This window comes from Amblyomma mixtum, chromosome 3 (genome assembly GCF_055824585.1).
Source record: "Amblyomma mixtum isolate Tamu chromosome 3, ASM5582458v1, whole genome shotgun sequence".
NCBI classification, from domain to species: Eukaryota; Metazoa; Arthropoda; class Arachnida; order Ixodida; family Ixodidae; genus Amblyomma; species Amblyomma mixtum.
In genome coordinates this window covers 408,137,015-408,164,072 of record NC_143014.1, presented here as the reverse complement: position 1 = coordinate 408,164,072, position 27,058 = coordinate 408,137,015, and the positions used below count along the sequence as shown (strand labels likewise).

Below are 27,058 nucleotides of genomic sequence, written 5' to 3'. Positions count from 1 at the left end.
ATGGGCAGGGCTCTGCGAGTAGCTGCTGCCCTGCTCTGTGTTCTGTGCACGGGGGCTTCGCTGGAAATCGACACGACGGACGGAGGTTACAGGAACGTGCTGGTCTCCATCAGCGAGGCTGTTCCTTACGACGACTCCGTCATTGAAAACATCAAGGTGAGCGCGGCGTATGCTATTTCTTTTCCAACACCAGCTCTTCGCTTGACTGAGTGTTTTACGCTCACATTTCTTTACGCGTTTTCGGCTCTGCAATATCTTTTTTTTTCGCGAGTTTATCGCTTCGGACCCAGCTAACTTTGATGAGGAATAAGGGTTAGCGTTGCGCTATGGTTACAAAGCATGGCCACAGGTCCAAATACTGAAATAGAAAGGGCAGTGTCGTGACTTCTGAAAGCAGGCTAGCTGAAAATAGAGCTGGAGTGAGGATATTTTGGGGGAAATACACAAAACACAGCGTTATTTAGCGCCTCTCCTTATGACTCTACAACCTGGAAAGAGCAATGAAGTTTTGTGGGAGGCGCGAGTTATCATCGTCTGCACTGCAACGCTTGGCAAGCCGTGATGCAACAGCGAAAGCTTCGAGCAATTTTACACAGTCCAGGAAGAACTTGTTTTCAACAAAGGAGCCCCATTTTCGCATCCATTCAAGGATTTACGTCGTATACTGGGTTCATGTTGTCTTCCAGTTGATTAAGCACGAACCCAGCAGGGCGTCAACACTAGCTCAGTAGTCATTTTTGTAAGGGGCGTTAAGTCTGTGAAGATAGGGTGGCCGCAGCTGGTATAGAACAGGGTTAATTGGATAGATATTGGAGAGGCCTTTGTCCTGCAACGGGCGAAGTCAGGATGGTAATGATGATGCGTTGACTGAAATTTATTAACCAAGTTTTTAATTTTGCTTTTAGGGGTCAAGATTACATTGTGAAAATGAAAGCCATCAACATCGAAGGCAAGCCCGGTTTTTAAATTTTCTGAATCAACATTTTGGTTAGAAACATCAAGCATCGAAAACGTTTTTGAAAGCTTGTTGAGTTGACTTTCCCAGGTTCCCTATTTATAAAATGCGTCGCTTGGCGTGTTACCGTCGCCGAAATCACGTTAGCGTCTTCTACGTGCACAAACTGCGTACGTGCATGCTGCGTTATAAATTCTAGCGGTGCAATTTTATCAGTCTTCAAAACGAGAAAGCCAATTTAACAATCCACAAAGGCGCATTTTTCACCTTCGATATTTCGAAGCACGATGCCGGTGCAGTAAATTTGAAAACTGGGCTTGCCTTCGAAGCTGACGGTCTTCAATTTCTGAACTTAATCTTGCGTCCTAAGACCAGAAATTAAAACTGGATTAGTTCATTTCAGTTAATGAGTCGACTTTTAATTGAGCTCTGTCACGTATGCAATGTCCATGCTGTACAATCCACACGCAAAGCCCGCACCGACGTATCTATAGCTCACGGTTTTCGAAATGAAAATTTGTACAGATTAAAAAAAATCATCCGCTATTCTTTGTGACGTCGCACTTGGTGGTTACGTTCGTAAGCAAAAAGGTTGAAGGCGTAATCAGCCCAAGCATTGGCTAAAACGGCGCAGGCTCTCTTCCGGTCTTCGTCTGAGTTCCTGCACAGGGCCACCAATGGACGCGTGTACTTCAAGGAAGTGACCATCGAGGTTCCAAAGACGTGGCCCAAGAGAAAGGACGCCCGATCGTTGTCGTCAAGCTTCTTCGAGCAAAGTGACGTGCGCGTCGATCTGCCCGCCGAACCGTACGGAGACCGGCCGTTCACGCTGCAGCCGAGGCCTTGCGGTCAAGCGGGTGACTTCATTCAACTGACGCCCGCGTTCCTCGCCCGAATCGGCAACTCGGCAGCGCACCAGTCAGCCAGCCCAGCAGGCAAGTGCCCTCTATGGTCTCGATTTAGGTACCTTAAAAGGCAGGGGCGCGACGCCAACCAGGCATGCATTTGCATTAGCCACGCGTGCTCGTGTTTTGAATCCGCAAGTCTCTTCTTTTAGCCGGGTTAAATAAGCAAGGATTACTCGACGGGCCTGTCCCCAACACAGTGGCCTCTGCCACGTGCTGGGCTAAAGTTAACAGGTGCAGCCACATTTTGCGCCGTTGTTTGCATAAAGCAAGTGCGTCGCTCTTTTTAAACGGTCCTTCGTGGCAGAGAGGCCGCTTAAAGCCGCTGGAGTATATCCGAGACCCGAAGATACGTGACCGCATAATTATAGCACTGCGTGCAATAACTGAAGTGAAAGAAACTCTACCGAATTGCAATGTCTGGTTACGCTCGTCTACACTCTACGCTGCTAAAGCCGAAGTGCAGCTCCTATATCACAGCAGTTATTAGCGCAGAAGCTGCGGCTTTCCGGAAGAATCGGCACGTGCTCTATCCTCGCACGCAGCAAGTGCCTTGTGGTAGTTTTGTGTGACGTGAGCGCACCGCTGGTCCGAATAGGTCTTTGGTTGGTTTATGGGGGTTTAACTTCCCAAAGAAAATCAGGCTATGAGACACGCCATAGTGGGGGACTCCGGGTAATTTCGACCGCCTGGAATTTTTGAACGTGCACTGATATCGCACAGCACACGAGCTTCTAGCATTAATTTCGTCTCCATCCAAATGCGACCGTCGCAGTCGGGATCGGACCCGCGTCTTTTGCGTCAGTAGCCGAGCACCATTAGCACTGAGCCACCGCGGTGGCCACGAATAGGTCTTTGCCTAATGCGCTCAGTTTAACGACATTAAGGACATACCAAAGACCTTTACTTTAAGTAGGAACAAAATTTCACTTCACTTTTCTCGACGCACGTCGGTCAATTTTCAGGGCGGAAATATACTGCGGGTTCATCATTTTTCGACTCTTCGCTCTAACGAGGCGAATAGCCCTCTAACAGATTTCACAGTGAGAAGCATAACTTTTTTCATTTTTGTTTTTAATTTTTCCTTTTTTTTTCCTGTGCATCATGAAGTGACCATAGCTCCCAAAGAGTACTGAATATGTTCCTCATCATCACTTCTTGTTTTGATCGGCAAACAATGAATTACGAACTATTTCACAATGCTTTTCATTCGAATTCCTGAAATAACTTCTGATCTTGTAAGAATACGTAACGATCGTGTGTTTTCCCTTGCATAACGTGACGACCGCGGGACTGAGCTCAGTCCCGCGCTCGTTAGTTCAGTCCTATAGCTACCTGCCGAATCAGGTATGCTTCCTTTTTAGTTGCCAAGGAGCATCCGTTATGTTGGAGAAAAAAAAAATTAGAAAGAGTAAAATCATTGTAATTACGAGCGGGCGTACTGGTCGGCCAGATGTCCCGAAGTCCAATACTTCGAGAACATTCAGATGGTGTCGTAATTGTGTCGTAATGGTTGTTCCTGTATATACAGGAACACTAATCGTAACCATTTCCCCGCCACTTCCAAATGGTGGTGGGAGGCAGAGGAAAAGGGGAAGAAGGGAGTTTGAGACAGTGCTCCAGACTAGCATTGACCTGATGAAGGACAGTGGGGGCATCAGGGCTCTGACCATAGACGAAAAAGGAACAGGCGGCCTGGGGTGCGGAGGCTGTTGGAGGCTCTGAAATTAGTTGCAAAGCTCTGAGTAGTAGGCCTTGGCAGGGCGTTTTTAGTATGGAGCGTCTTATTCATATCAACCCCCCTCCCCCCCATAAATATATACAATATACACACAAACCATGGACGTCATTTGCTCCCTTCAAAACCGCACACTTCGTGAAGACCTACTCGACGACCTCTTTGACACACTTCATAGCCTGTCCCTACTATGGCCAGAGTAAGGTGATTTCTGGCGATGCTAGATCGCAAGCAATGAGCTGGCCACCAGCTCTGCTACTGCTCTCTCAATCGGGCACCTGCGATCCCTATGTCAAGCCCTCTGGCCTGGGATGAAGCTGTACTTAACAAAAGGAAATCGCGGTGCCTTTGTAACTCGAGAAGGTGCCTACAGAATTATCAAAAGGACTTTTCTTTCAGCGTACATGTTTGTGCACCAATGGGCGCACTTGCGGTACGGCGTATTCGATGAGTTCGGAACCCCGGATGACAGGAGGTACCCCTGGACATACTGCCACGATGGCAAGGTGAGAACCCTAAGCCTTCATACCGATTGAGAGAACCATCGATTTTTGGTATGGGTGCGAATTATTGAGAAGCTGTATCAGAATTTGGCCAAGGGTTTTGGACCTTGTGTTATGCGTAAAACATTCGCACAACACAAGGGAAAATTGAGCTCATTGCGACGAAAAATTTCTTTAACCCTTTGAAGGTTTTTGCCGTATGTGTACGGCGGCGGTTTTCTGTCCCGCAAGGTCTTTTCCGTACGGGTACGGTTTCGATCTTCCGTTTGAAATTTTGCGCCAAAAGAACAATGCGTGCTCACTGGGGGGTGCTGCCACCTCTTAGGACTTACAAGAAGTGTCTGAATTTTGTGCTGCCTTCTTACGGAGATAAGCAGAACTTATGTCTAGCTTTAGCGCGGCGGCACAGACTGCGGCAACACCCCATTTGTAGTTTTGGTTTCGCCGCGTGATCGCAACGGAGTCGCGCGAAATTTGAGTTTTCTTTTTGTCAGCACTATCTTGCAGGGGCTGCCGAAGTTGATTTCTATCTTTATTGGCGCTGCTCTTAGCTTGCTTATCACCGTTGCTCGCGAGGTATTCTCGCCCTCTGTGGCAACGCGCCTACGCGGTTTCGATTCCGCCGCGGGATCGCAACGGAGTCGCGCGAAACGTGTTTTCTCTTTGTGGGCACTGTTTTGCAGAGGCGGCGAAAGTTGATTTCTATCTTTATTGGTGCTGCTCGTAGCTTTCTTATCACCGTTGCTATTCTATTCTATTGAACATTTTCCAGTTGTGAGTGATGCTGTCACCAAAGTACTGTTCCTAATTTTTTTTTTACTATTTATTCTCGATTATATACATTTTGTAGATTCAAGATCCGCAATAAAGTAATTTGACCACCTGGGAAAGTTTTCTTCAAAATAATCCTACCCTCAAAGGGTTAAAAATCTTGTTGTCGTAAGCCATTTTTTTGTTACATTCAGATTTGTCAGCAAGCATATGAAAATTGAGTTTGAAGTATATGACAACGTGGTTGCGAGCGTGACCTTGTACTCCCCCTGGTAGCAACAGCATGAAGACGAGGGGGCAATAAATTGCAATCAGTCAATAAAATCCGTCTTATTATAATCTTGTGAGGACATATTTCCAGATAATATTCAGGAAGAGGTCCCGAACAAGGGCAGTGGGGGTACCTCCAATATGAAATACAACAAGAAGAAAGTCGGTTTATTATATAAGTAGAAGAAATCAACCAAAAAGTCTAATGGTCAAACACAACAAAGTACAACAGTGCTCTACAGTGAACGTTCAACCCAAAACAAACTGCACAAAGCACTTGCTTAAAATTGTCGTTTCAAGATATACGAATAATTCAAGTGCTTTGTTATGGCTATGCTTGAAAAAAATACTTGAAAAAGTAAACGTCTGCTTTCCATTTTTCGTCCGAACTGCAGGAAGCAGCAGGTTACGCTGAGATGAGTATCAGATGATATTTTTATTTGTAATGAAGTGTTGAGGAAATATATCTAGATTTAGCTGTCGGTTAAATACGCGACGAAGCAACATAGCAACAAAAAACTGTAAGACCTTATAAACGGTTAGAATATAGTTTTGCAGAATGCGGTGGCGAGGTTGCGGTAATGTGAGAAAACGTGAGAAAGCTCAAAGCTTGCTTTTGAGTACGAATGAATCACCAAAGATGCGAAATATGCGAGTTACCCCTGATGGCCTGCAGTAGCGTGAATGACTCTGTATAAATGAGGTGTAATGTGACAAAATGTTAGTTTGTCGAAATAGTGCAAAAGAAAAACTTTAAAGCCAAAAAAGTACTTCTTAGAAATTAAGGCAATATGTTGGGAATACATAAACTGCGAATCTAGTTCTGCACCTAAAAACAGTGCACTGTTGGTAAGATTAATCTTAGTGAAGAGAGGATGTGCGTAACCTTTATTTAGAACGAGCCGAATATCATAAACTGAGTCTCGATTTAGTAGATAAATATGTCCTAAGTGGCTAAATGCTACTGTTTATAACGCTTCGCCAAAAGGTACACAAAAGCGTCCGGGACGCACATTATTCATTGCTCATGCTCTTCAATATATAAACAAGACGCAAACTTATCGCTCATTATTTCGGTGTGATACGGGAGTAATTACCCACCAACATCAATCTAAGCGCAGCCACACGGCTACAAAGGAAAGCTATACAGCTTCGACAGAAACTTCGTAGTTGACGAAAACGTCCTTCTGGTCCGGGGTTCAAACCTCGGACTACCGCTTCGCCGAAGCAGACACTCTATAAACTGAGCTAGCCAGGACGGCTAGCATATGGTAGGGCGAGAGAGAATTGATTAGTAACTCGAATTGGGAACAGTGTTGGTCCAATGTTTAGGGGAATCCCCCAAGGGTGCAGCAGATGAGTGGCAATTGCAAACTTACGTTGGACGCGTTTGTTCAGGTGAAGCTCAACGCCTGCTCGGAGAGGATCGTTTTCACGGCGCGCACAACATCCGGAGGAAAGTGTGCAGTGGACAGCGAGTGCCGCCTTGCCGGGGACTGCTCGGTCAGCGTACAGCGGCCCAGCAGCGGTGACCCCGTCGAGTCATCCATCATGTTCATGCCTTACGTCGCAGACGTGAGTGTCATGCTCACTCACGTCATATTACGACCGTGCTGCTTCAGTCGCAGTTGTTTCAAGACTGAATTCACTAGTTTTAACAGTGCACATCATTCTCATGTAGAGCGCTTGAGAGCTGTACTGCAAGCAATAAGAAGATAAATAAAATTGAAACTGTGCAGACTTGAAGTTAGGCGCTTGTCACCTGTCTTGTAGGCCAATGTGGCGGTGCTTCTAGGGGCTTAAGCATTGTCGTCAGAACATGACAGCTGAGGCCAGGCGTCGGTCTGCTTGCGTGGCGGTGCGCCTCTTCAGCGCTTTACGCGAGGCTTATTCGCAGTGTACGAATCTTAACTGCTCTTTCGGGAGAGAGAGCGTTGATGTGCTGAGATTTTAAAACACATGCGTTTTGTATATCCGCGCTCGCATTTCATGGCGTGAGTGCTTTTCAAGAGGCTCAGCCGCGAAGGGTGGGAACGAAATCATTTTACACTTCTTCGAAAATGAAGTCCATAGTCGTTGTAATGCAGAGCTTCGCGGGGAAAAAAATGTAGGCTATTGATAGTTCTTTACCAAGCACAGTCGTCCACACGCTTAACACAAATGACGGAAAGCGTGGCCGGGAGCGGCTTGGACTGACGGCAGCGCCGCGAAGTGTTGCGCGCTGTTGCCCAGATAATATCTCGGTATGTTTGCGGTGGCTGACGATAGCTGGAGCGCAGCTCGATTTGACTACTCACCTTGTTCTTCCGTTTGTATCTAGCCGGCAGGGTGAGTGCGCTCACTTGCCTGTTTAGCGACTTTTCTGTGCTGGCCGCGGATCACGCGGTGCAGAAAACACGTTGCGGTTTGCTTATCTCCAAAAAGCGTTATAGTGGCGTGGCTTCAGACCACTCGAGCGCTTTTCAAGGTCGGCCTCAAAGCCGGTTATCGAAGGAAATGAAGATTCTGAAAAGCACAGCAGTCGGGGGTATGTGGAATTCGTATACATTGGACAATAAATTTTCATATCCGGTGGCATCGCGGCGCAGGTTCTTCATTCCTCATATTCTAGGACAGCGTGCGTCGCTGTGCTCTCGCAGGCTAGTGTCTCGCTTCCTGTTTCGCCCACGCTGCACTGGTGATCCAGTGCAGGTGCGTAAGAGCTGCTCGTGTCATGAGCAAGAATGACGCATCGATGCAATTCAAACTAAAGTTTTAATGTCTGGTTATTAGCAAGAAGCGCCAACAAAACCTAAACTAGCCGAGTTAGAGCACAAGCACAAAATAGGAACAAACCAGTCCTAAACCAAACGAAGTTTTCCTAAAGAGTCAGTTTTTCATCCCAAGGGATGCTATACATTGCGCTTCTCGCTAATAGCCAGACATTAAAATATTAGCTTGAACTGCATCGACGCGTCTTTCTTGCTCATGACACTAGGAGCTGTTACGCACCTGCACTGGATCTCCAGTGCAGCGTGGGCGAAACAGGAAGCGAGACACTAACCTGCGAGAGCACAGCGACGCACGCTGTCCAAGGATATAAGAAATGAAGAACCCGTGCAACGATGCCACCGCATATGAAAATTTATTGTCCAATCTATACAAATTACACATACCCACGACTGCTCTGCTTTTCCGATTCTTCATTTCTTTCGATAACCGGCTTTGAGGCCGACCTCGAAAAGCGCTCGAGTGGTCTGAAGCCACACCACTATAACGCTTTTTGGAGATAAGCAAACCGCAACGTGTTTTCTGCACCGCGTGATCCGCGGCCAGCAGAGAAAAGTCGCTAAACAGTCAAGTGAGCGCACTCACCACCGCCGGCTAGATACAAGCGAAAGAACAAGGTGAGTAGTCAAATCGAGCTGCGCTCCAGCTATCGTCAGCCACCGCAGACATACCGAGATATTATCTGGGCAACAGCGCGCAACACTTCGCGGCGCTGCCGTCAGTCCAAGCCGCTCCCGGCCACGCTTTCCGGCATTCGTGTTAAGCGTGTGGACGACTGTACAGGCACTCGCCCCCTTGACATTCAACTACTAGCGCCATCTGTTGGCCGCCACAAGCGAACACAGCGTAACTCAAATGGTGTATTTTAAACTTGTAATTTTGAGAAAACCAAGGAGTCCTCAGAGATTCTGCGCGAGCATGGTGATTATCATGGCAAACTCTTCCTCGTCACTGCAAAATTTGACTTACAAAATAATTTCTGCGCTCACACGAACTATTTTCGACTGCGATAAAAAAAATTAATGATACACCGAAAATTCGAAATTCCCGCGGTGATTTTGAGTGTTCAGCGCGACGCGGAACATGGTGGCAGCCGTGCAGACATGAAGCGTTTGTCCAGGGGCTGTATTCTACAAGGACTCATTATTCACTTTTCATTTCGGATCCATTTGAGCTTCTAGCATTGTCAGTGTTGTTCGGTGGCATAGCCGCGGATTTGAAGCATCAGTGGTAAGCGATCCAACCACTTGCTGGCAGGCGACAGAACCTCATCATTGGCTGCATATCACAGCCAATGACAGCCAGTGAGGGTCAATTTTATTTTATTTTTATTTTTTGTTAAACTCCTTCGCCAGTGTGCGGAAACACTACCTCGTGATTTCTGTGATTGGCTGCTTGCTCCTTTCTTCTGATGCTGCCGTCACGCTGATGCCGCGCTATGTGGAATGGAAAATAGATCATGGATCCTTATAGAATACGAGCCCAGATTTTCTAGCTCTGTACAAAAGTTAACCTTACATGCTCATTTTAACATCTGCATCGAACTTGAAAAACAGTGAAAGTAATCATTCATCTAGGTGCGAAATGTTTAGGGAAAAAAAGTGGGAACAAGGAGTATGCTTCTAACCTGTGCTTTAGGTGTACAGAGGTGAGCACACTTGTTCAGAGCGCTCGAGCGGTGCTTTGCAAAGGAAAGGAAGCAGAATTTTAAAGTACGTACTGGGTTTTATAGATGATACTTGAGCCTGAGCTTACCTGTATTGACGTGCAAAACGTCCAAGCGATAGGATCTTGCCCTTAGCAGAACTGCTGCGTTAATATCGCATTTTATTTGCTCCGCAGCACAGCCCTCAGGCGCGCTGGACAAGCGTGCTCACCTCTGTACTCGTTGATTGCATGTCATGTGCATCGAAATCACGCTATGCTTATCTCACTATTCTTCTCGCCTTCTTCGAAACATCGCCGCCGCAGTCATGAGTAGAGCTTTTGACCTTGTTTTCAAACGTGGGGCGATAACTTCTGAGCCAACGAGGAAGTTCTGAATACGAACTCTCCGCAGTCATGTTTTGAACTGAAACGAGTTCTCTGCAGACTAATTCGCAATTAAGTCTATTAATTATGCTGCTTGCCTAAATAGTGCGATCAGTGATACTTCTTACGTTACGATGAGCTGTACTTTCTCTCTGTCCGCCGGGACCAACAGGTGACCCAGTTCTGTGAGGAAAGCGGCGGTGCTCACCACCACAACCCGTTCGCCCCGACAAAACAGAATGACCACTGCGGACAGCAGTCAGTCTGGGAGGTGATCAGCGGGAACGCGGACTTCCAAAAGTGAGAGTGCTTCTGTCAGTACGCTTCTCTGTGTCGCGGCTTTCACACGAGCATATATCCGCTGGTATTATTCTAATCTGCGAACAGCAGTATTACGGATCAGTGCTTATGCACGGCAGTATTTCATCGTAGGGATGGCAGAACACTGACGGATTAAACCAGCAATCAAGCTACATGTTACACCGATGACTGCATGAAGGACTTTCTCAAGGTGGAACGGCGTAGGCGCCGGCTATCGGAGTGTGTCACGAAATAAAAATTCCTCTGTCCCCAGCTAGCCAGTGAAGAACCATTTGCCATTTCCTAACAAAAGTGATATCCAAAATTGTCCAAAAAGTTAGCGCTGTCGACAAAGGGCCCTGTGTCATGGCGTGACCCATGCGGTTTTGCCCCTGTCCTTCTTGGCGTAGGCATTCTAATGGGGTAGGCGGTGAAGGGGGCACTGCATAGCCTATCGTTGCCTCCCTCCCGCACACTCCCCCCCCCTCCCCCCCTACCAAGGAGGATGAAATGTTATGAGTTCTAGAAGGAGCCTAGGTTGCGGAAATTATAGCTGTAAGGGACGAAAATGGCGGAAGCTGCTGCTGTGGTCACCATGCCAGCTGACCTAAGAACGCGCTTGGGTCCATGAATTAGAGGAGCCAACTGGCATTCCACGAAAAGCGCTCTCTGTCCGGTCACGTTGCTCATACCCGGTCCTCCCTGGTCGTTCTCGCGAAGATAGAGTGTGAAATCAGACGAACTCCCAGTCTTTCTTTTAGACCTCTTTCGGAGCGAAGGTGCTACTCGAATGGCTGTGTCGCATAACGCACCCTCCCCGCCCTTCTAATCTCATCTGCAAAACATGACGAAGCACCAGCTCACTAGCTTGCATGACTGATGTGTATAAATGCGCTTTGGTGACATGGCGGACTCCAGAGCTTCAGCACTCCTGTCACGGCCGAGTTACTACCTAGTGGGAGGAAAATTTTCTGACCTTGAGACCCTGCCTGGCCCTACCGGGTCCCCATATGCCCAGGTCATGACTAAAATAATTTCTGCGTTCCAATTCTAGATTGTTTTTACTCATTCCTGTCAGAAGAAATCATTACGTAAAGAATTCGGCTTATTTTACGTCTTTTTGAGCACTGGTGCATGCAAAAAAAGAAAATGAAAGCACACGCTCTCCGGAGTCATACCGTACGTAAAACTCGAGGGCGTCGTCTATCTTAAGAGCAATTTTCTGCGTTCGTTTCGCGTGCCTAGCTTCAGATGATTCTACGCAGCTTGCCGAAAAGGGTTCAAAATGCAAGCTCCTTCCATTCACGGCACATTTTATCCCTTCAATTACCGAAGCCGATAATGATATAGGGGGTCCCAGTACAGTCGCTGACTACGGGACTTCATTCTGTATAAATTTAACCACCTTATATTTTCTTTTTTTATTACAAAAATAAAATAAAAAATCAAAAAGAGAGAAGTTAATGTATACATGTGGTAACAACGTGACCAAAATGGTTAAAGGAGCATAGACACCAGACTTCTGCTTGCGTGTTTTCTTCTTTGTAATGGTGCGTTGGACATACACATGGGCCACCCAGCGATGTTCCCTGCGGCCGGTAAAGAGTTTATAATTGCATTCCTTCTCAGATGTTGTTTCGGTTTCCATTTCAACCGCCGAACGATGGCTGTGACATCAAGGGTGGTTTAGGTCACGTGTCACGAAAACAAAACTGCAATATAATCTCTACAACGCTTTAGGCAGTCTGCTTCAATAGCCCGAATAACAACAAACGACGTTCTGCAGTTGCATTGCAATTTTTTTTTCATGCCTGAAGTGGCCTAACCAAATCATTGCTCGGTTGTTTAAACGGACACCGAAACAGTATGAGAGAAGAAATTCAGTTAAAAATTATCTAGCAGTCGGAGGCGAATACTACGCGGTGATTCATGTATAATAATGTTTTAAGCATCACTGCAGCGAGTAAGACATGCAATTAAAATTAGGCGTCTATGCTTCTTTAAAGGTTACGATGCACTACATCGCGGGCGCCGTGTAAACAGGTATAACTCTTTCTGTTTTTTTTTTATAAGATTTGTTCAAAATGAAGTCACATGTTGAAGGAAGGGAAGCGCAACGTTAGACAGGGCGTGAGGAAAAAGATGTAGACGGGATGAGCGAAATAAGCAAGTGTCAATTTTAATGAAAATAGCATCGCACAGCTAAAATGTGCACGCCTCCGCATAGCGGCACGAGTATATGCATAAAAAAGTGTCATGATTACAGGAAAAAAGAAGCATGAGAAAGTGGCACGTGGGACACGTGTGGTGTGTTATTGCTAATCAGCTTCTCAGTTGCCAGTAACATTCGTCCCGTCTACATCTTTTCCTAGGTTCTGTTTATCGTCGCGCTTCCCTTCCTTCGACATGTGTGAACAGCTGGACCAAAGCTCGACCTTCTTGAATAGCCGCGTCTCTCCCGAATCATGAGCGTCTTAGGATAAAGCTTTTTCGCCACAGAGGCAGAGCATCGGGTGGCTGCAAGTTATAATGGCTTTGGTCCCTGACGGCAGAATAGAATTGTCCAAATTTTTCCAAGAATTTTGCATTCTGCAAAATTGTTCTTTTGAAACTTCTGCATCCCAGGCTGCCGAAGCCGGATCTGTCCAAGCGCATAGCGGTTTCCTTCGAGGAGGTCCAACAAAGAGAGGACCTCGCCCAGCGGGTGGTGCTTGTCCTAGACGTCTCAGGGAGCATGAACGTAAGCGTTTTGCCACTTTAACGCTTGGAACATATCCGGAGAATATTGCTACTTTTGCCGCAGCGTAAACTAAACAACGGAAAGAACGCACTGTATGTCAGTGCCTCTTTGTTGGCTTGTTCGCACAGCCTTATATTCCTGCGTTATTTTTGTGATGTACATAGGTGCATTTTTTTTAGTTTACAGCATGTCACATTATTCCTTCATCACGTTAAAACCTTCCGTTCTGGGTTATTACATGAGGGGGCTGCAGAAAGATAAGCAAATTAGTTTGACCTATATCTTCTTGTTAAAGATGGACTGGTAAGTGACAGAAAAGGTCGATGGCCAAGTGGGGGCGGCGACATCGCGAGAAAGGACGCCCTACTCTTCGAGGTAAGGGTGGTGTGGAAAACGTAGTAGTAGGAGCACGCAGATGAGAATCTTAGAAAAGGATGACCGTGGTGGGGAATGTTGCCAGAAAGATTATGTAGTGCGAGTGATTTAGCAAGTTGTAAAACTTCTTGCAGTCTATTTTGCCGCCTAGAGTATAGAAGGGTAAGTGCGAAATTCTGTGCAGGACAGGTATGTCACGCTCTAAGCCAGAACAGAAGTAACAAATGCACCCCCCCCCCCCCTCCAATTCCCGACCTGTGCCACTATGCGTACGGGCGCCACCTGACAAAGCACTTCTGGTGTCGAGACCTGCGCAGTGGGTCTGTGGGCACGCAGAGTGGCACGGGTCAGAACTTGGAGGTGGGGCGGGGGGTGTTACTTTTGCCCCTGATGGTACGTGGGTTGTGATTGCGAGTACATCACTGAGCGACAGAAAGCCCATCCTACGACTTTTACGGCATAGCTGCGCTCCAAGTTCAGAGCTGTTGGTGAGGTGCGAATAACAGCACCGTCAGAATCAAGCGGGTCCTCGCTCGTCGGTTTTGAACGTATCAGTAGTCGACAGGATTAGCGCGCGTTCTCGCTCGACCCGAAGTTGACGAGACAACGCGATGACACGGTCTTAGGCCGGAACACAGCGCCAACCTCCAGTGCGCATGAGTTTAAGAGGGAAGCCGCGGTATATAAGGAGGGTAATTTTTAATCGCGTGTAGCTTCCTTAATTGAGCGCATGTAGCAGAAATTCTTGAGAGAGCATTTTAATAGTAGTGGGTACTACGCTTATACCAGGTGTCCCAGCTAAATGTAACTAAGCTTTTAAAAAACACGGGGTGTCCTAGCCGTCTGAAACCTAATGAGGGTTGTTTAGAGTCGCGTGACCTAGTCTGCAGTATTTTTTTCGTTCTTAGTCAAGCTCAATTAACTAACTTTTTAATTATTGACTTGAAGAACAAAGTGTCAATGGAAAAGTTGTAGATCGCTTTGAGAAACAGCTTACTGAGACATTTGCAGCAAATTAATATTAACGTAAAGTAGTTTTTTTACCGGCCTTTAACCATAACCGGCACAATAAGAAAAAGTTTCCACTTGACAGCTGTGCCACTTCAACGTGCCAAGACGCGCCTTAAAGCATAAAATCCGTTTTTTCTGAAGTCCTCTCCTCGATTAGACTGTGGGTGCGCATTGGGGCAGAGAAGTGAGCAAGAAGCTGGTCACGTGACAACTTTCTTTTAAGCCCAATAAATGAAGCTACGTAAATCGTAACTTGACGGAAACAGCACTACTAGCGGTTTTTCGTGGTGATCTAAAATTTTTGCATTGACACTTTCTTCCTGAAGTCAATAATTAAAAAGTTAGCTAATTAAACTTAACTAATTAATGAACTTTAAAGAGCGAAAAAAATGCTCAAGACTAGGCCACGCGACTATGAACAACCCTGCATTGGTTTCACTGGACTAGGACACTTCGCCTTTTTTAAAAGTTTGGTTACTTTTAGCTGGGACACCCGGTATATCAAGTTAGATGCGACAGAATCCATTCATTTAGCGTTCTCATTAAAAAAATAAATATCCTATGGCCCTTTCTGGCTACACTGACGTTTGTCCCGCAGCAAACGGCGCATTTATCGGCGAGGAAATATGAGTTAAAAACTTTTCTGCCACTCGATCCTAACTCGTGACGCCCTAACCGAAAAGGACAGGTGGCCCCCGTTTTGAAGTGAATGGCTGTGCAGCCTAAGCACTGGAATCCGCGCCAAAAATCGGTGTCGACGCGCGCATTTTACTCGCGGAATCGGCCGGTGGTGGCGACAGCTGCATTTCGTTTTGTGACCTTTTTTGGCTTATAAAAGCTGCGCTTTCGGCGGGAGTGGTGTCTTCGGGATTGGAACGCGCGACCGTATCAATTCAGGTTAACTTCCATTTGTCCTCGTATTCCTTTAAGGAGCTTTTGGAACTATGACTTTTTCGGCCCGTGCTGGTGGAACCTTTGACCCGTAAGCTTTAACTGGAAAAAACTGGCTAGCGATTAGTGCGACTTGGGATTATCTGGCTGCCTTAAAAGGTCGCAAACTAAATAGTTAATCAGAGACGGTCGCATGCATTCATTTGTGTTCATCTTCATAAACCTTTGCTACCTGGGAACAGCAAATAGTGGTAAACGTTTTTGTAAAAAATTAACCGCGTCGGAAAACATCCCGGCATTTCATAAGCTCAACGTAACGCGTAAATATGTATTTGACGTTCCTGACGGAGAGAGGAAGATTCCTTGTAAGAAGGACATGCGCAATGGCGTCATTTCAATTGCTTTAGCAGCATGAAGTAATACGTCACAAATTTTTGTTCTGCAACAAATTTCGAAGCAAAATATCGATTCACTTATGCATGTGCAAATAAGCCTACTTAATTTTTACGCAACGTGAATTGAAATGAGAAACGCAATGCAATGAGCAATAAGAAAAAAATTTTTTGAGGACGCCTAAGCTTCACCTTTAAGGAGTGGAACGCGACAGCGTGTTGCAGCGCTGCCAGGGAGTCCACGGAACGCCACCACCCGTTCGGCGAGATGCCTTGCCCGTTGGAAACACCTTTGAACGCAACTTATTTTTGAGGAAAGGAAATGACGCAGTAACTGCCTCACATATGTCGATGGACACCTGAACCGCACCGTAAGGGAAGGGAGTAAGGTGAGAGTGAAAGAGAGAAAAAGGCAAAGAGGTGTCGTAATGAAGGAAATGAAAATTGGATTTGAGGAAGGGAAATGACGCAGTAACTGTATCAAATATCTCGGTGGCCACCCGCAGCCCCGAATATAGGTGGCCGGTTCGAATTCCTGCCGCAAGCTAGGCTCTAACTTAACTAGTATGTTTATGCTGCATGAAACGCTGAATTGTATGACAGCATCCGGAACATTCTGCGGCAGACAGTTGGCATGGTACGATTTTTTCCGACGCGCGGTGCCCCGGCAGCTACTACCACGATGCCGACGGCTTTTCGACGGAATGAGCTGTATATGCTGTCGCGTAAAAACATCCCGCTCATTAATGCCCAAGTGTTTTTGGCTACATGTAGGAAAGGCCAGTTCTGTCATGGTAGGCATTTTTTTTATTACCGCACTTTTGGAACTTCAATTTAAGTCACATCGCACGAAATAGTTCTTGGACATGTCTGTCTACTCGCTCCCTCAGTGTACAACACACCATCTCCTGTCATCTCATGCGCTCACTCATCAACTTCACCGCCCCACGTATTCGTGTGCTCACCACACCGACTCCCCTCTCGCCCAATCACACTCCTTTTATTGACACATTCATTGTTGATTCCCGCCAAACATTCCAGGACAACATGCGCTTGGAGTTCTTGAAGAAGGCGACAGAACACTACGTTGAGGACATCGAGGACAGCTCACGTCGGTTGGGTATTGTTATCTTCAGTGGAACAGCGACCGTAGCACACGCGCTCAGCCTGGTGAATGTGACCACGAAACGGAGCTTTCTGCATGCCATCGATGGCCTGCGGGCCCAAGGCGGCACTTGCATTGGATGCGGCCTCAGGCAGGCTCTCAAGGTGAGTGAAACGGCTGCATTGAGCAGCCAAATAATTTTTTGCTGTACTTCTGTTGGGGCAATTCAAATTTCGCAGCCTTGGCACTGTATTAACAGCAAGCTACACAAGAAGCCTTCCAGATAATTCTATGCGCATGCAGCGGCATGAACGTTGAAATGATTTTACTTTGATATTTTTGATTTTATTTTCAATGCTGTTAACCTTCCCAACAGTTACAGGGTGGGAATAAGAACAATGACCCAAATAAAGGGTGTTCATGATCATAAAATGAATACATGCATATTGTACAAGACATAATTTTAATTTTTTTTTTCGCACAACTCAATCGAAATAGTGTCTGTAAACGCGTCTGGATTAGCGCTATTCCAGTCAAATATCGCCTTTAGAAGACATTAATACTTAAATATGCACCAATCCTTGGGAAATTCTTTGTGGAGACTACAAGTGCAATTTAGAATTTAAATCCTGTTTGTTGTACAGTGGATAAAGATACCTGTGGAGCGTTAACTTTCCACGTGTGGCCAACTGCGGGAGCTACGCTTCGGAAAGCAATGGTATCACTGACCTCGTGAGCGAAAAAAATTACTCTGATCGCAAACCTCTGAAACATTTTCAGTTCTCTTTATTTGGTAATACTAATAAAGATGTTCATTATACTCGAGTATTCCAATTTCCAAGCTATGCCTAACAATTATTTTATATGCTTTTAAGCTTAAGGAATGGTGACGCGTTTCTTAACTTTCGTTTCATGATTGAAAGATGGCTCATTTAAAGTTGAGGATCGTTCACCCGCAATTTCAACAAACTGACTGCTATAACATTGCCATTCCAGGCCTCGAGCGCTTTCCACCCAGTGTCTGTTAAGTTTCCACCCAGTGTCTGTCTGTTAAGCGTTTCGAGATGTCTCAAAAATTTCGCTCTCCTCCAGCTAGAAAAAAATGGACCGAGCCATTTTGAAGACGACAACATGAAGTGCATGATTCTATGCCTTGCTACCTCCAATACGGATTTTAGTCCTTTACTGTTCTTCTAGTTTCGGCTGCAAGATAAGCGGCATTTTTCTCGATTTCATACAAGTGAGAAGCTAACCTGGTGCAAAGATATTGTCTGTAACAGGTCACATATATTTTTGAGAAAAGGCTGCAGCGTAGCCTTGAGAGGCTGCCGGCAGTCTTCCTCGAACTCTGATGCTTTCGCGCTAACTGACACATGCGAGGCTCCTCTCCGGCACTTTCAGTTGCTGAAGACGCCGAGCGAGAAGCCAGAGGGTGCCATCATCGTCCTCATGAGCGACGGCAAAGAAAACAGGAACCCTCGATTCAAGGACGTCCTGCCGCGGGTCCTCCGTGAGAAGGTCACCGTCAGCACACTCGCGTTGGGAGACGCGGCCGACGCAAACCTCGAGAAGCTGGCGTCACTCACGCGGGGCAAGGCGTACGCCTTCCAGGACTTGCAGGGAAACGTGGCGCTGGAGATGGAGGCCGCCTTCGTCGAGGCCACCACGCCTCCGGTCGACCTGGCTGCGCGAAGCCTAACGGTACGCCTTTCGTCGCTTGGAAAGGAAACAGGGGGGGGGGGGGGGGGGGGGGGGCAGGAATAATACACCTGCGTCGCAGCATACGCCATTCTGTCGTTTTAGCGCCGTGCAGGTCCTGGTTGTCGCGAAGGAAATGTCGTGCCTGTGCGTAAGGTTTGCACGAAATGTTGTGCACGAAGAAGCAGAAAAACAAGTTGTTAGGGGGGTATGAACGTGGCCCCTTGACAGATCAAGTTAGGAAGAAAAAACATGCAAAAGCGAGGAACTTGTCGCAACAAGTCTGTCTAGGGACTTCAGGCCAGAGAAGCTCTTCCTCTCACGGGACGCTGGCGACGTCCCGTGAGTAACTGTCGACGACGGGATATTCATAACAATGAGCGTTGCGTAAATATATTCAGTTCACGCTTAGCAGCACGAAGTTTCCTTGCAGAAGTGTACTCTTGGATTTTTCGGCCTTTCCTAAAGCGAAGGAGTAGCAGCGATAAATGCCCGCGCCCTACTCCTTCACCGCTCTTCACCCCACCACATGACATTTGACTGCTTGCCACGCTTGGAAAATCAGCCTTACCGGGCTGGCAAGGGAAGACCGGTATGATCTTCCACATAAAGGTGGGCATGCAATGCAACTCAAACAACCACACTGCCTTTCCCTTCCTTCTGTGATAGCTGGTGGACGCAGTCGAAGTACTGGACGGGACGCTGGCAAAGACATTTCAAGTGGACGCCGATGTGGGCAACAGCACTGTCGTCTACGTGAGGAGCAACAGCCTCAGAACCGCGCAGATAGAAGCAAGGCTCACGGATCCAAGTGGGCAAAGATGTCATTCTTGCCAGCAGACAGTCAGTGGTGCCGATATAGCAATTCGTATTCCAAACCCAGCAGAGGTAAGGTATTTTCAGTTTCCCACCTTTCGGCGTCTTTTACATCAGTACCTGTGCCCTGTATTCATCCTTATCCGTCGGTGTGACATGCATAGTGGAGTAAACTAAATGTATCGCCGGAAACAAGTTAAGACGGGTAAAACCTGGGAGTTTCGCGAGCTAAGTACCAGTATTGAGGGCAGAATGAAAATGCGTACCGGAAGGTGTTTTAAGTAACGCAGTGTTTTAGATGCGTTACACGTGCCCACTCCCGTCATCATCGGAATTCACGGACACTTATCTCCAGCTTTATTCACAGCAGCAGCTTGGCCGAACAGCGGCTTGGCCGAATCTACCTAAGACCCCGCAAGTAGGTCGGTTCCTCGTGCAGGTCGACTCCCCCAATTTCAGATGACCATTTCTGAAAAAAAAAGCAAAAATAGGTTCAGTGCTGTTTATATATGTCGACATAACTTCAATGAGTGCGACAAAGCTTAATTGCTCTATTTTTCTTTTTCATTTAATATCACTCAGCATTTAAAAAATACGATTTTTAAATGATTTCCGATGGGCACTGAACCTCCCTTGGACGTCCTGCAGACATCCTGAACATCCTCAGGACGTACAAGGGAGTTTCAATACCCAATGGGTTATTGTGACATTCAACATGTTCAAACCAAACAACCGCTATCCGCACAATGCCTGCTTATGACTGTTCCTTTTGTGTCTGAAGGTTGGAACATGGACTATCCACTTGACAAACATTGGCAAGGCTCAAGTGGAGCTGAGCATTCAGGTCAAGTCTCAGGCCAGAAAAGAAAACGTCGCTCCGATCCAGGTTACTTGTGAAATGAGTAGCATGCTGGTGGACAGGCCGGACGCTGCCGTCGTCTATGCCAGGGTCAGGAAAGGCAAGAAAGCAGTTCTGGACGCCGTTGTGCTTTCCGAAGTCTACGGACCGAACGCTGCGCACAAATCTACGCTTGAACTTCACGACGACGGCCGTGGTAAGGATGTTTTCGTGCAATATATTTCCATGACAAGACGCCCGGTTGAAGCCTGAGATGAAGTTCCATGTAAATGTGCGAATGGGCGTCAGTACTGGAATTCATCTTGGAGCTCGCGCTATGTCAGTGGTTAGCAAATTCTTCTATAATTTGACAACCATTGTGTAAATGCCCCTAATTTGTCAAATAATTGTCAGCTGCGGGCTTCTTGAAGGCTGCACAGGTGGCGGTTTCATTTATAATAGTACCATGAGAGCATACACCAGCCACGTTCCAGTCGTTGCTTTCAGCCACGTTTCGCATGGCACTCATCCTGCAGTACTTTTTAAGGCGTAAGCCAGTAAGCCTTACTAACACGTTATGGCGGGCTAGTTGGTTAAGCATCTTGAATAAACAGCGCGAACGAAGACGAGCACAAAAGACAGCGCTGTGTCGTCCATTTTCTTGTCTTTTGTGCTCGTCTTCGTTCGCGCTGTTTATTCAAGAAGCCTTACTAGCTCCTCTGAGCAAAAACCCGTGTGTGTGTGCGCGCGCGCGCGCGCGTGCGTGCGTGCGCGCGTGCGTGCGTGCGCGCGTGCGTGCGTGCGTGCGTGTGTGTGTGCGTGCGTGTGTTGACACTCGATGGTACCCATACAAGATGGCGTCCTCATGCAACCTGGGAAGTGGCGGTTAAACTAATGATTGGTGCGAGGTTGCTCAGCACAACCTAGATCGCACCAATTCCACCTCATACATCCCACGGCAGTGGCACATCGCTTAACCCAGGGAGAAATTCCAATTCTGCATATATGGGCATTAACCCACTAGATACCGCCTTTGAGGCGGAGAGCGGGCCGCAGTGCGGCGGCGACTGCCTTCAGAAGGGGTGCGGCGGCGTCGCGGTGGCGGCTACGTAGAGCCATGCAGAGGTAGAACTGCACGCTGCGTGGCATCGGGTTACATCACGCCACGCGGCGACTGCGTTCACGAAGTGAGCCGGCCGGCTAACGCCTTCTCACACGTAAGCGGCCTCAAGTGCCTCTGCGGACTTTTTTTTTATCGCCTCCAGCGTGGCGACCTCTGGTGCTGGTCAACGTTCTTAAGATGAACTCATGAGCACACATGAGAGCTGAATGGAAGACAGCTGCCCCTTCAGCTGAGTTGGTAGTTATCCGTGAGATACTAGAGTGGTGAATCCTCAATCAGCTGCTTCTTTTTCTGCTCTGTTTTCGCTTGCGTTTCTACGAGAATTATTGCTAAAAACCGAAGATTCTGTGTCCTTTACTGAGCTTGAGCGGTAGCTGATATTTTCTGCTTCATGTGCTTCAATACTTTCTCGCTCATGGCCTTAAGCTTATTTGCAATTACACGTGATTAGGTCCAGACAACCACGCCAACGACGGCATCTACAGCGCCTACTTCACAAAGTTTACCGGAAGAGGCAGGTACTCGGTCACTGCCCACGTTTCGCACCAGGCAAGAACTCGACTGGCCTACCCAAAGGGCGGTTCCGGATGTTGGTTTGGCGCAGCTACGTTTAATGCGGCCCTCGGTGAGTTTCAGACGCCTCTGAGAGGTGATTAGTGCTCTGCTATCTGTCCGCGGCCACGGCGTACACTCAATAAAGCTATCTCTGGGGCTAAAAATGTGAACTTCCCCTTGAAAAAAAAACTATCAATGGGAGACAGGCTGGACTACTCCCACTTTTCGCTTGTACTCTTTACGATGTGATAGAAGTCATACCTCGTTAATAGAACCAAAGAGATGCCATGAGAGCTTTCGCTTTTTTTGCTTTTATGCATTCAGCAAAAATCATTCCATTGCACAGTTTGGATTATCACCATGAGGCTCCTGCATTTATAACTCTTCCAGCCCTGGCGTCCTCATAAGAAGGCAAAAAAACAGACTTTTTTCGAAGCCATATCATCATGAAAGGAGAAAAGATCAAAACTGAAATGGTACAGAAAGGCTATTTTATTGATATCGGCTCAACTTTTCACTTTTCAGTGTTTTTTGTTGGGGCGCGATAGAATGAAGGACGCACGAAGAAGATGGCGACACAACAGAAATGTAGGACGCTGTAGGATAAATAGTCACGTCGGAATGAAACGCGAACACGTATATACCGTAGTTTTATACTTTGTGGCGAGATATTTCTTAACAACCGGTTCATGAATAATGTACTACGGTAGACCCTTTACCAAGACACATGAACAAGCTAGCTTTTGCGTACGGGTTTCCCTCTGCCAAAAGGCGTAGAGCAACAGATGAAGCTGATAGCTGTATTCCTTTCACTTTCTGTTAGCGAAATCGAAACGCCATAAGCAACAGCAGCGTCACACCATGCAGGGAGGAGTTTCGCGCCGACCGTCACCGCCTTCCATTTACCGCGGGCCTTCAATACGCGGGTTGAGCGGGAAATTTTAAGGCGAATATTTCGTAATACGAGCATGCTACAAGAACCTTACCTGTTTGAGTTGCTTCGGAATATGACCGCCTCCAAGTTTCCAATATAAATATGAGCCCTAACTGTATTGAAGAAAAGTTTGCGTTAGTTAATTAGGAGATAGACGATAATTAAGTTATCTGGTCGCATGACCTGCGTTCAAAAACAGCTTTAGCTTTGAGCTCATTTTTTTCTAAAAAAAAAACCCGGAAGTTTCATTTCGAATACCTGGTGTATATTGTCACTGCGGCATCGCTTTTCTTGCAACTTTCATACCTTACTGACGCTAACAGCGCGAATGCATCCATTGCACCCACAGCAACGAGTGCCAACTCGGCGTCCGAGTACCCGTTGGATAACTTCCTCCTCATCAACACTACGAACACGGACACCAATGCCAGCGAAGCTGGAGTGGAAACGTTGAAACCCTTCCAGAGGGTTGCGTCGGGAGGTTCCTTCCAAGTGACCGCGCACATCTTGGAGAAGCAAGTGCCTCCTGGAGCGATCCGGGACCTCGCCGTAGGGGACGTGAGCCCAGGACACAATGGCACTCTCCGTGTACAGCTCACGTGGACGTGGCCTGGCGCTCACTTGACGCATGGGAACGGTGAGGATTTATGCTGGATATGTTGCACACTTTTTCGCATCGAGAAAGTAAAATAAGCAAGTGGAAGGTACACAACGCAAACGAAAGCACGAAAAGTGGCTGTACGTCTTTCCTCTCCTCTGTATATTTTTTTTGCAGTACACTCATAAAATCCATCGCGGTCACTCAGTGACGTGTGTAGCTACAGAGCCCAAGGCCGCGGGTTGGTTGCGAGCCGCATTTCGATGAAGATGAAGTAAAAAAAGCATGGTGTGCAATGTCGCTGCACTTCAAAGAAGTCCAGGTAATCCGGAGTCGTCCGCTACGGCGTACCTCATATCCCAAGTGCAGCTCCGAGACGTTAAACCTTACATATAACTCATACTTGCGAAACTTCTGCTATTCGTCTGCTACCTTTTATATTGAAGTTCCGAATAGAAGAACCATGCACACAGAGCTGCTGCCCTGGCGAGCACAGGATAACTTAATACCAAAAATCCTCGGGTTGCTTGGCATTTCAAAGTCGGTAAGTTCACATCGCCAAAATTCACGAGTTATTGCATAATTTGCCCTGTCGTAAACCGTTATGTGTGTGAGATCTGCTTGTTCCTCAGCAGCTGAAACTTAAGGGCAGCTTGTTGTAGTGATGAGGTTCGTTTGAAGTGACCGGGTGCTGGAGAGCTTTGTATACAAAGCTATTTTCTTGCAGCCTATTCTAGAAAATAAAAGTGAAATTAAATTAAATTAATCCACAAGAGCAGTCTAGGCCTTGCTGGCCAGTTATTCAGCCAGTTTTCCGCCCGCACTCTGCGTCAACACTTCTACGCCCGTGCTGCACAGCTCATACCGATAACAGTAAAGACAACTGATGTCCTTAAAAGGATGGAGGCACCAAATTTCTTGTTGCGCGTTAGCGAATTTCTCCGGGATAATGTGCGAAACACCATTCCATGGATCACCACGTGTGGTTCGGATGCGTCCGGTAAATATTTATAGCTGAATGTCTTCTCTCGTGCAGCTTTGGTTTCAGTTTCATTCTCTAGACGCTGGCTGTGACGTCACAAGAAGGTTTAAAGGGGCTCTGAAAGGGGCTCTAATAACGGTGCGGTATGCCAGGGATGTTGAAGCAGGCCGTTTCACGAATATTGTCCAGCAAAAATTTTTTTATGCGCTTTGTAGCAGCTAAGTTACCTGTAGTCAAAATTTGAATTTCAGCGTGTTTGCTCCTTTCCCTCTTCTCTCGTCACTTTTTGCACGCTCGAAGGTCAGCGCTCTTCCGCCGACCCTACCTCCGGAGGTGGAGTCTCCTGACTCGCCGGAGCTACGCGACTTACTGGCCGCGGCCACGGTAGCTGCCTGACGTCTGAAAGAATCTAGCCAATAGCCATCTCCCAAACTGTATATGCAGGTGCGAGCGACGGAGGAAGGTGTGAGCATGAAAAAGTCGCCGGGAAGGGCTCGCTAACTTTCGCATGTGATTGTGGGTTCTCGGCTGCGTGTTGACGTGTATTATTTAGCTAAGGTGTTCATGACAAGACAACGCAGTGACTGAGCGAGTTGACATGCTCTCCTCGGAAGGTGTTTCAGAGCACATTTAAGGTCACACCGGACTTACGAAAACTTTAATGGAATTATTGCTTCACCGTTTTAATTCGTTCCAAATTCTACAATAATCTGCCCCAGGAACCGGAATGACAGCGAGTAAACGATTACCAGCTATTATATATTTTTTTTGCATCGCTCACGCGACCTTAACGCAATTTCTGACGTCACAGACATTCTTTCGGCTGCTAAAACGGAACGAGAAATTTGATGAGAAGAAATGTATATATCTCCGGCCCTCCAGAAGCGCACACAGTATGCATGGTTGATAGGAGGACTATAGGTTGTCCAAGTTACCCAGGTGAGCTTGGGAGAATAAAATCATGAACGGGAAGAAGTGGTGGACGGAGAAGCAGATAGCCTCAATATAATGAGGCAAACAGCGAAATAATACAGGAGCTTCTGCGCATAGGCACTCGATGGAATGTAGTTGTGCAAGCGTTGACCCAAAGTTGCGCGTGCGTATCCGCAATATTTGTTTAGTGCTGCGACTTACAGATGTGGAGAAGAAGCACCTGCTGCATTGTTGTGCGGCATTTGATCCCACTTCATGAAATATTTTGGATAATAGGCGCAACCTTCGTGATATAGGATTGTACTGTGTGCTCCTTTGTGGCAAGGTCGGTTTCCTTGAAGCCGCAAGGGCGATTTCCTTGTTACAGTGAACCCGCTATTACTGCAGCAGCCATCGCACGTTGTTCACAGTAAAACTCGTGTTTAAACGCAAAGTTCTGGTTCCTAACTCTCTTCTGTGCCTACTCTGTGATGCCTAATGGCAAAATCTCTGCACTCAGAAATTTGGACCTCTTGCTTTAGTTGTGGTTAATACCGAGCTTACTGTGCCAGGCCTTATGTGCAGCTGGCTAATTTTGGTCCTTGCGATATATTTATTAGAATAATCGCTCAACCAAGGTCAACTGTATGGAATAAGTTTTTCTAGGAAGCGCTGTTCGAGCACGTATGGGCTGATTAGTGGGAAAGAGAAAGGCAGCGCATTCATGACTCTGGGCCATTCTTGTGAAGCCTAGGATGGCATTGAAGACAACTGCAGAGCACGTCAAATCCATCCAATAGCAGAGATAGAGGAAAAAGGCGCTACTGCTGGAATATCGGAAAGCAGCTTGCATACGAAGTGCTGCTCGGAGATCCATAGCTATGGCCAGGGATCACTACCCTCATATGCACGTTCCTTAAATCGCCACATAGCACGTGCCCTTCTCTTTTGCTTATGCAGTAAAATTAGCCTTGGTGGTTGCCTTTTATGTTTTATTATGCAAGGCAGAAGTCAAGGAATCATTTAGGACTCTATCATTGCCAATAGAAGCACTATCACAGTGTACTCAATACACCTTGAGTGATACGATAATTGGAGATATATGGCTGGACTTATCCAGAATTTGTTTCTTACAGCTTCGTCCTTGGAGATCCGAACAGGCAAGGAGTATGCCAAGCTGAAATCTGATTTCGAGAGCCAAACTGAAATCACGAAAGAAAGCGTCATGGTAGGAAACCTCGACCCACTTCCATCTGGTGCTAGCCACAACATTGTTTTATCCCTGCCTGACGCCTTTGCAAAGCGACGACGTGATGGGTCCTTGAGATGGGAAGCTTACCTAGCGTCTCGCGTGTCAAACAGCGACGGACTCAAGTCTAACATGTCGAATGTCGTGCAGCTGGTGTACACCACAGTTCCGGTCATCACCACCACCGTGGCTACCACCACAAAGCTTACCACGCCGACAGTCACTACTGCAATCAGCAGCACGAAAGAAACACCTACGACGGAGGAAGCAACCATGGCGATTGCTGCCGCTACCATGCTACCGACGGAAGTTTCTACTACAGAAGCACCCACGTCTGAGAATCCAGCTAATGCCAGCACTTCGACCAGTGTTTCTTGCGTTTATCACTTCGAAGCGATTTGTGCCTCTAAAACAGACATTAACAAGCCATTGGACGTTTTCGCGTCGCTGTCGAAATGGATCCCAATTGGCGGGGCCGTCGCGATTGCCGGGGCTGCTATCCTGGCTGCAGTACTGATGCATGTGACCCCGAAAAATCGCGACACATGTCGAGCCTTCCTTCGTAAACATCGGCGAAGACAACAGGCTCCTGTGTGA

At 47.0% G+C, this 27,058-nt stretch overlaps 1 protein-coding gene across 1 annotated transcript; it reads left to right on the top strand.

Moving 5' to 3' along the window:
- On the top strand, positions 1-27,058 carry LOC149357543 (calcium-activated chloride channel regulator 1-like). Its single transcript, XM_089576603.1, has 13 exons — positions 1-156; positions 1,590-1,873; positions 3,984-4,104; positions 6,541-6,717; positions 10,115-10,242; positions 12,868-12,982; positions 16,693-16,920; positions 18,158-18,457; positions 19,124-19,342; positions 20,052-20,325; positions 21,683-21,856; positions 23,070-23,357; positions 26,349-27,058. The coding sequence occupies exons 1-13, from the start codon at positions 1-3 to the stop codon at positions 27,056-27,058; spliced, it is 3,174 nt and encodes a 1,057-aa protein (XP_089432729.1).

What these genes read in the sequence shown, in the direction of transcription:
- LOC149357543 (XM_089576603.1), top strand. Translation starts at nt 1, where the DNA reads ATGGGCAGGGCTCTGCGAGTAGCTGCTGCCCTGCTCTGTGTTCTGTGC. An exon ending in GTATTCCAAACCCAGCAGAG is followed by an intron (nt 19,343 to 20,051) that starts GTAAGGTATTTT and finishes TTGTGTCTGAAG; the next exon opens with GTTGGAACATGGACTATCCA. An exon ending in ACTTCACGACGACGGCCGTG is followed by an intron (nt 20,326 to 21,682) that starts GTAAGGATGTTT and finishes ACACGTGATTAG; the next exon opens with GTCCAGACAACCACGCCAAC.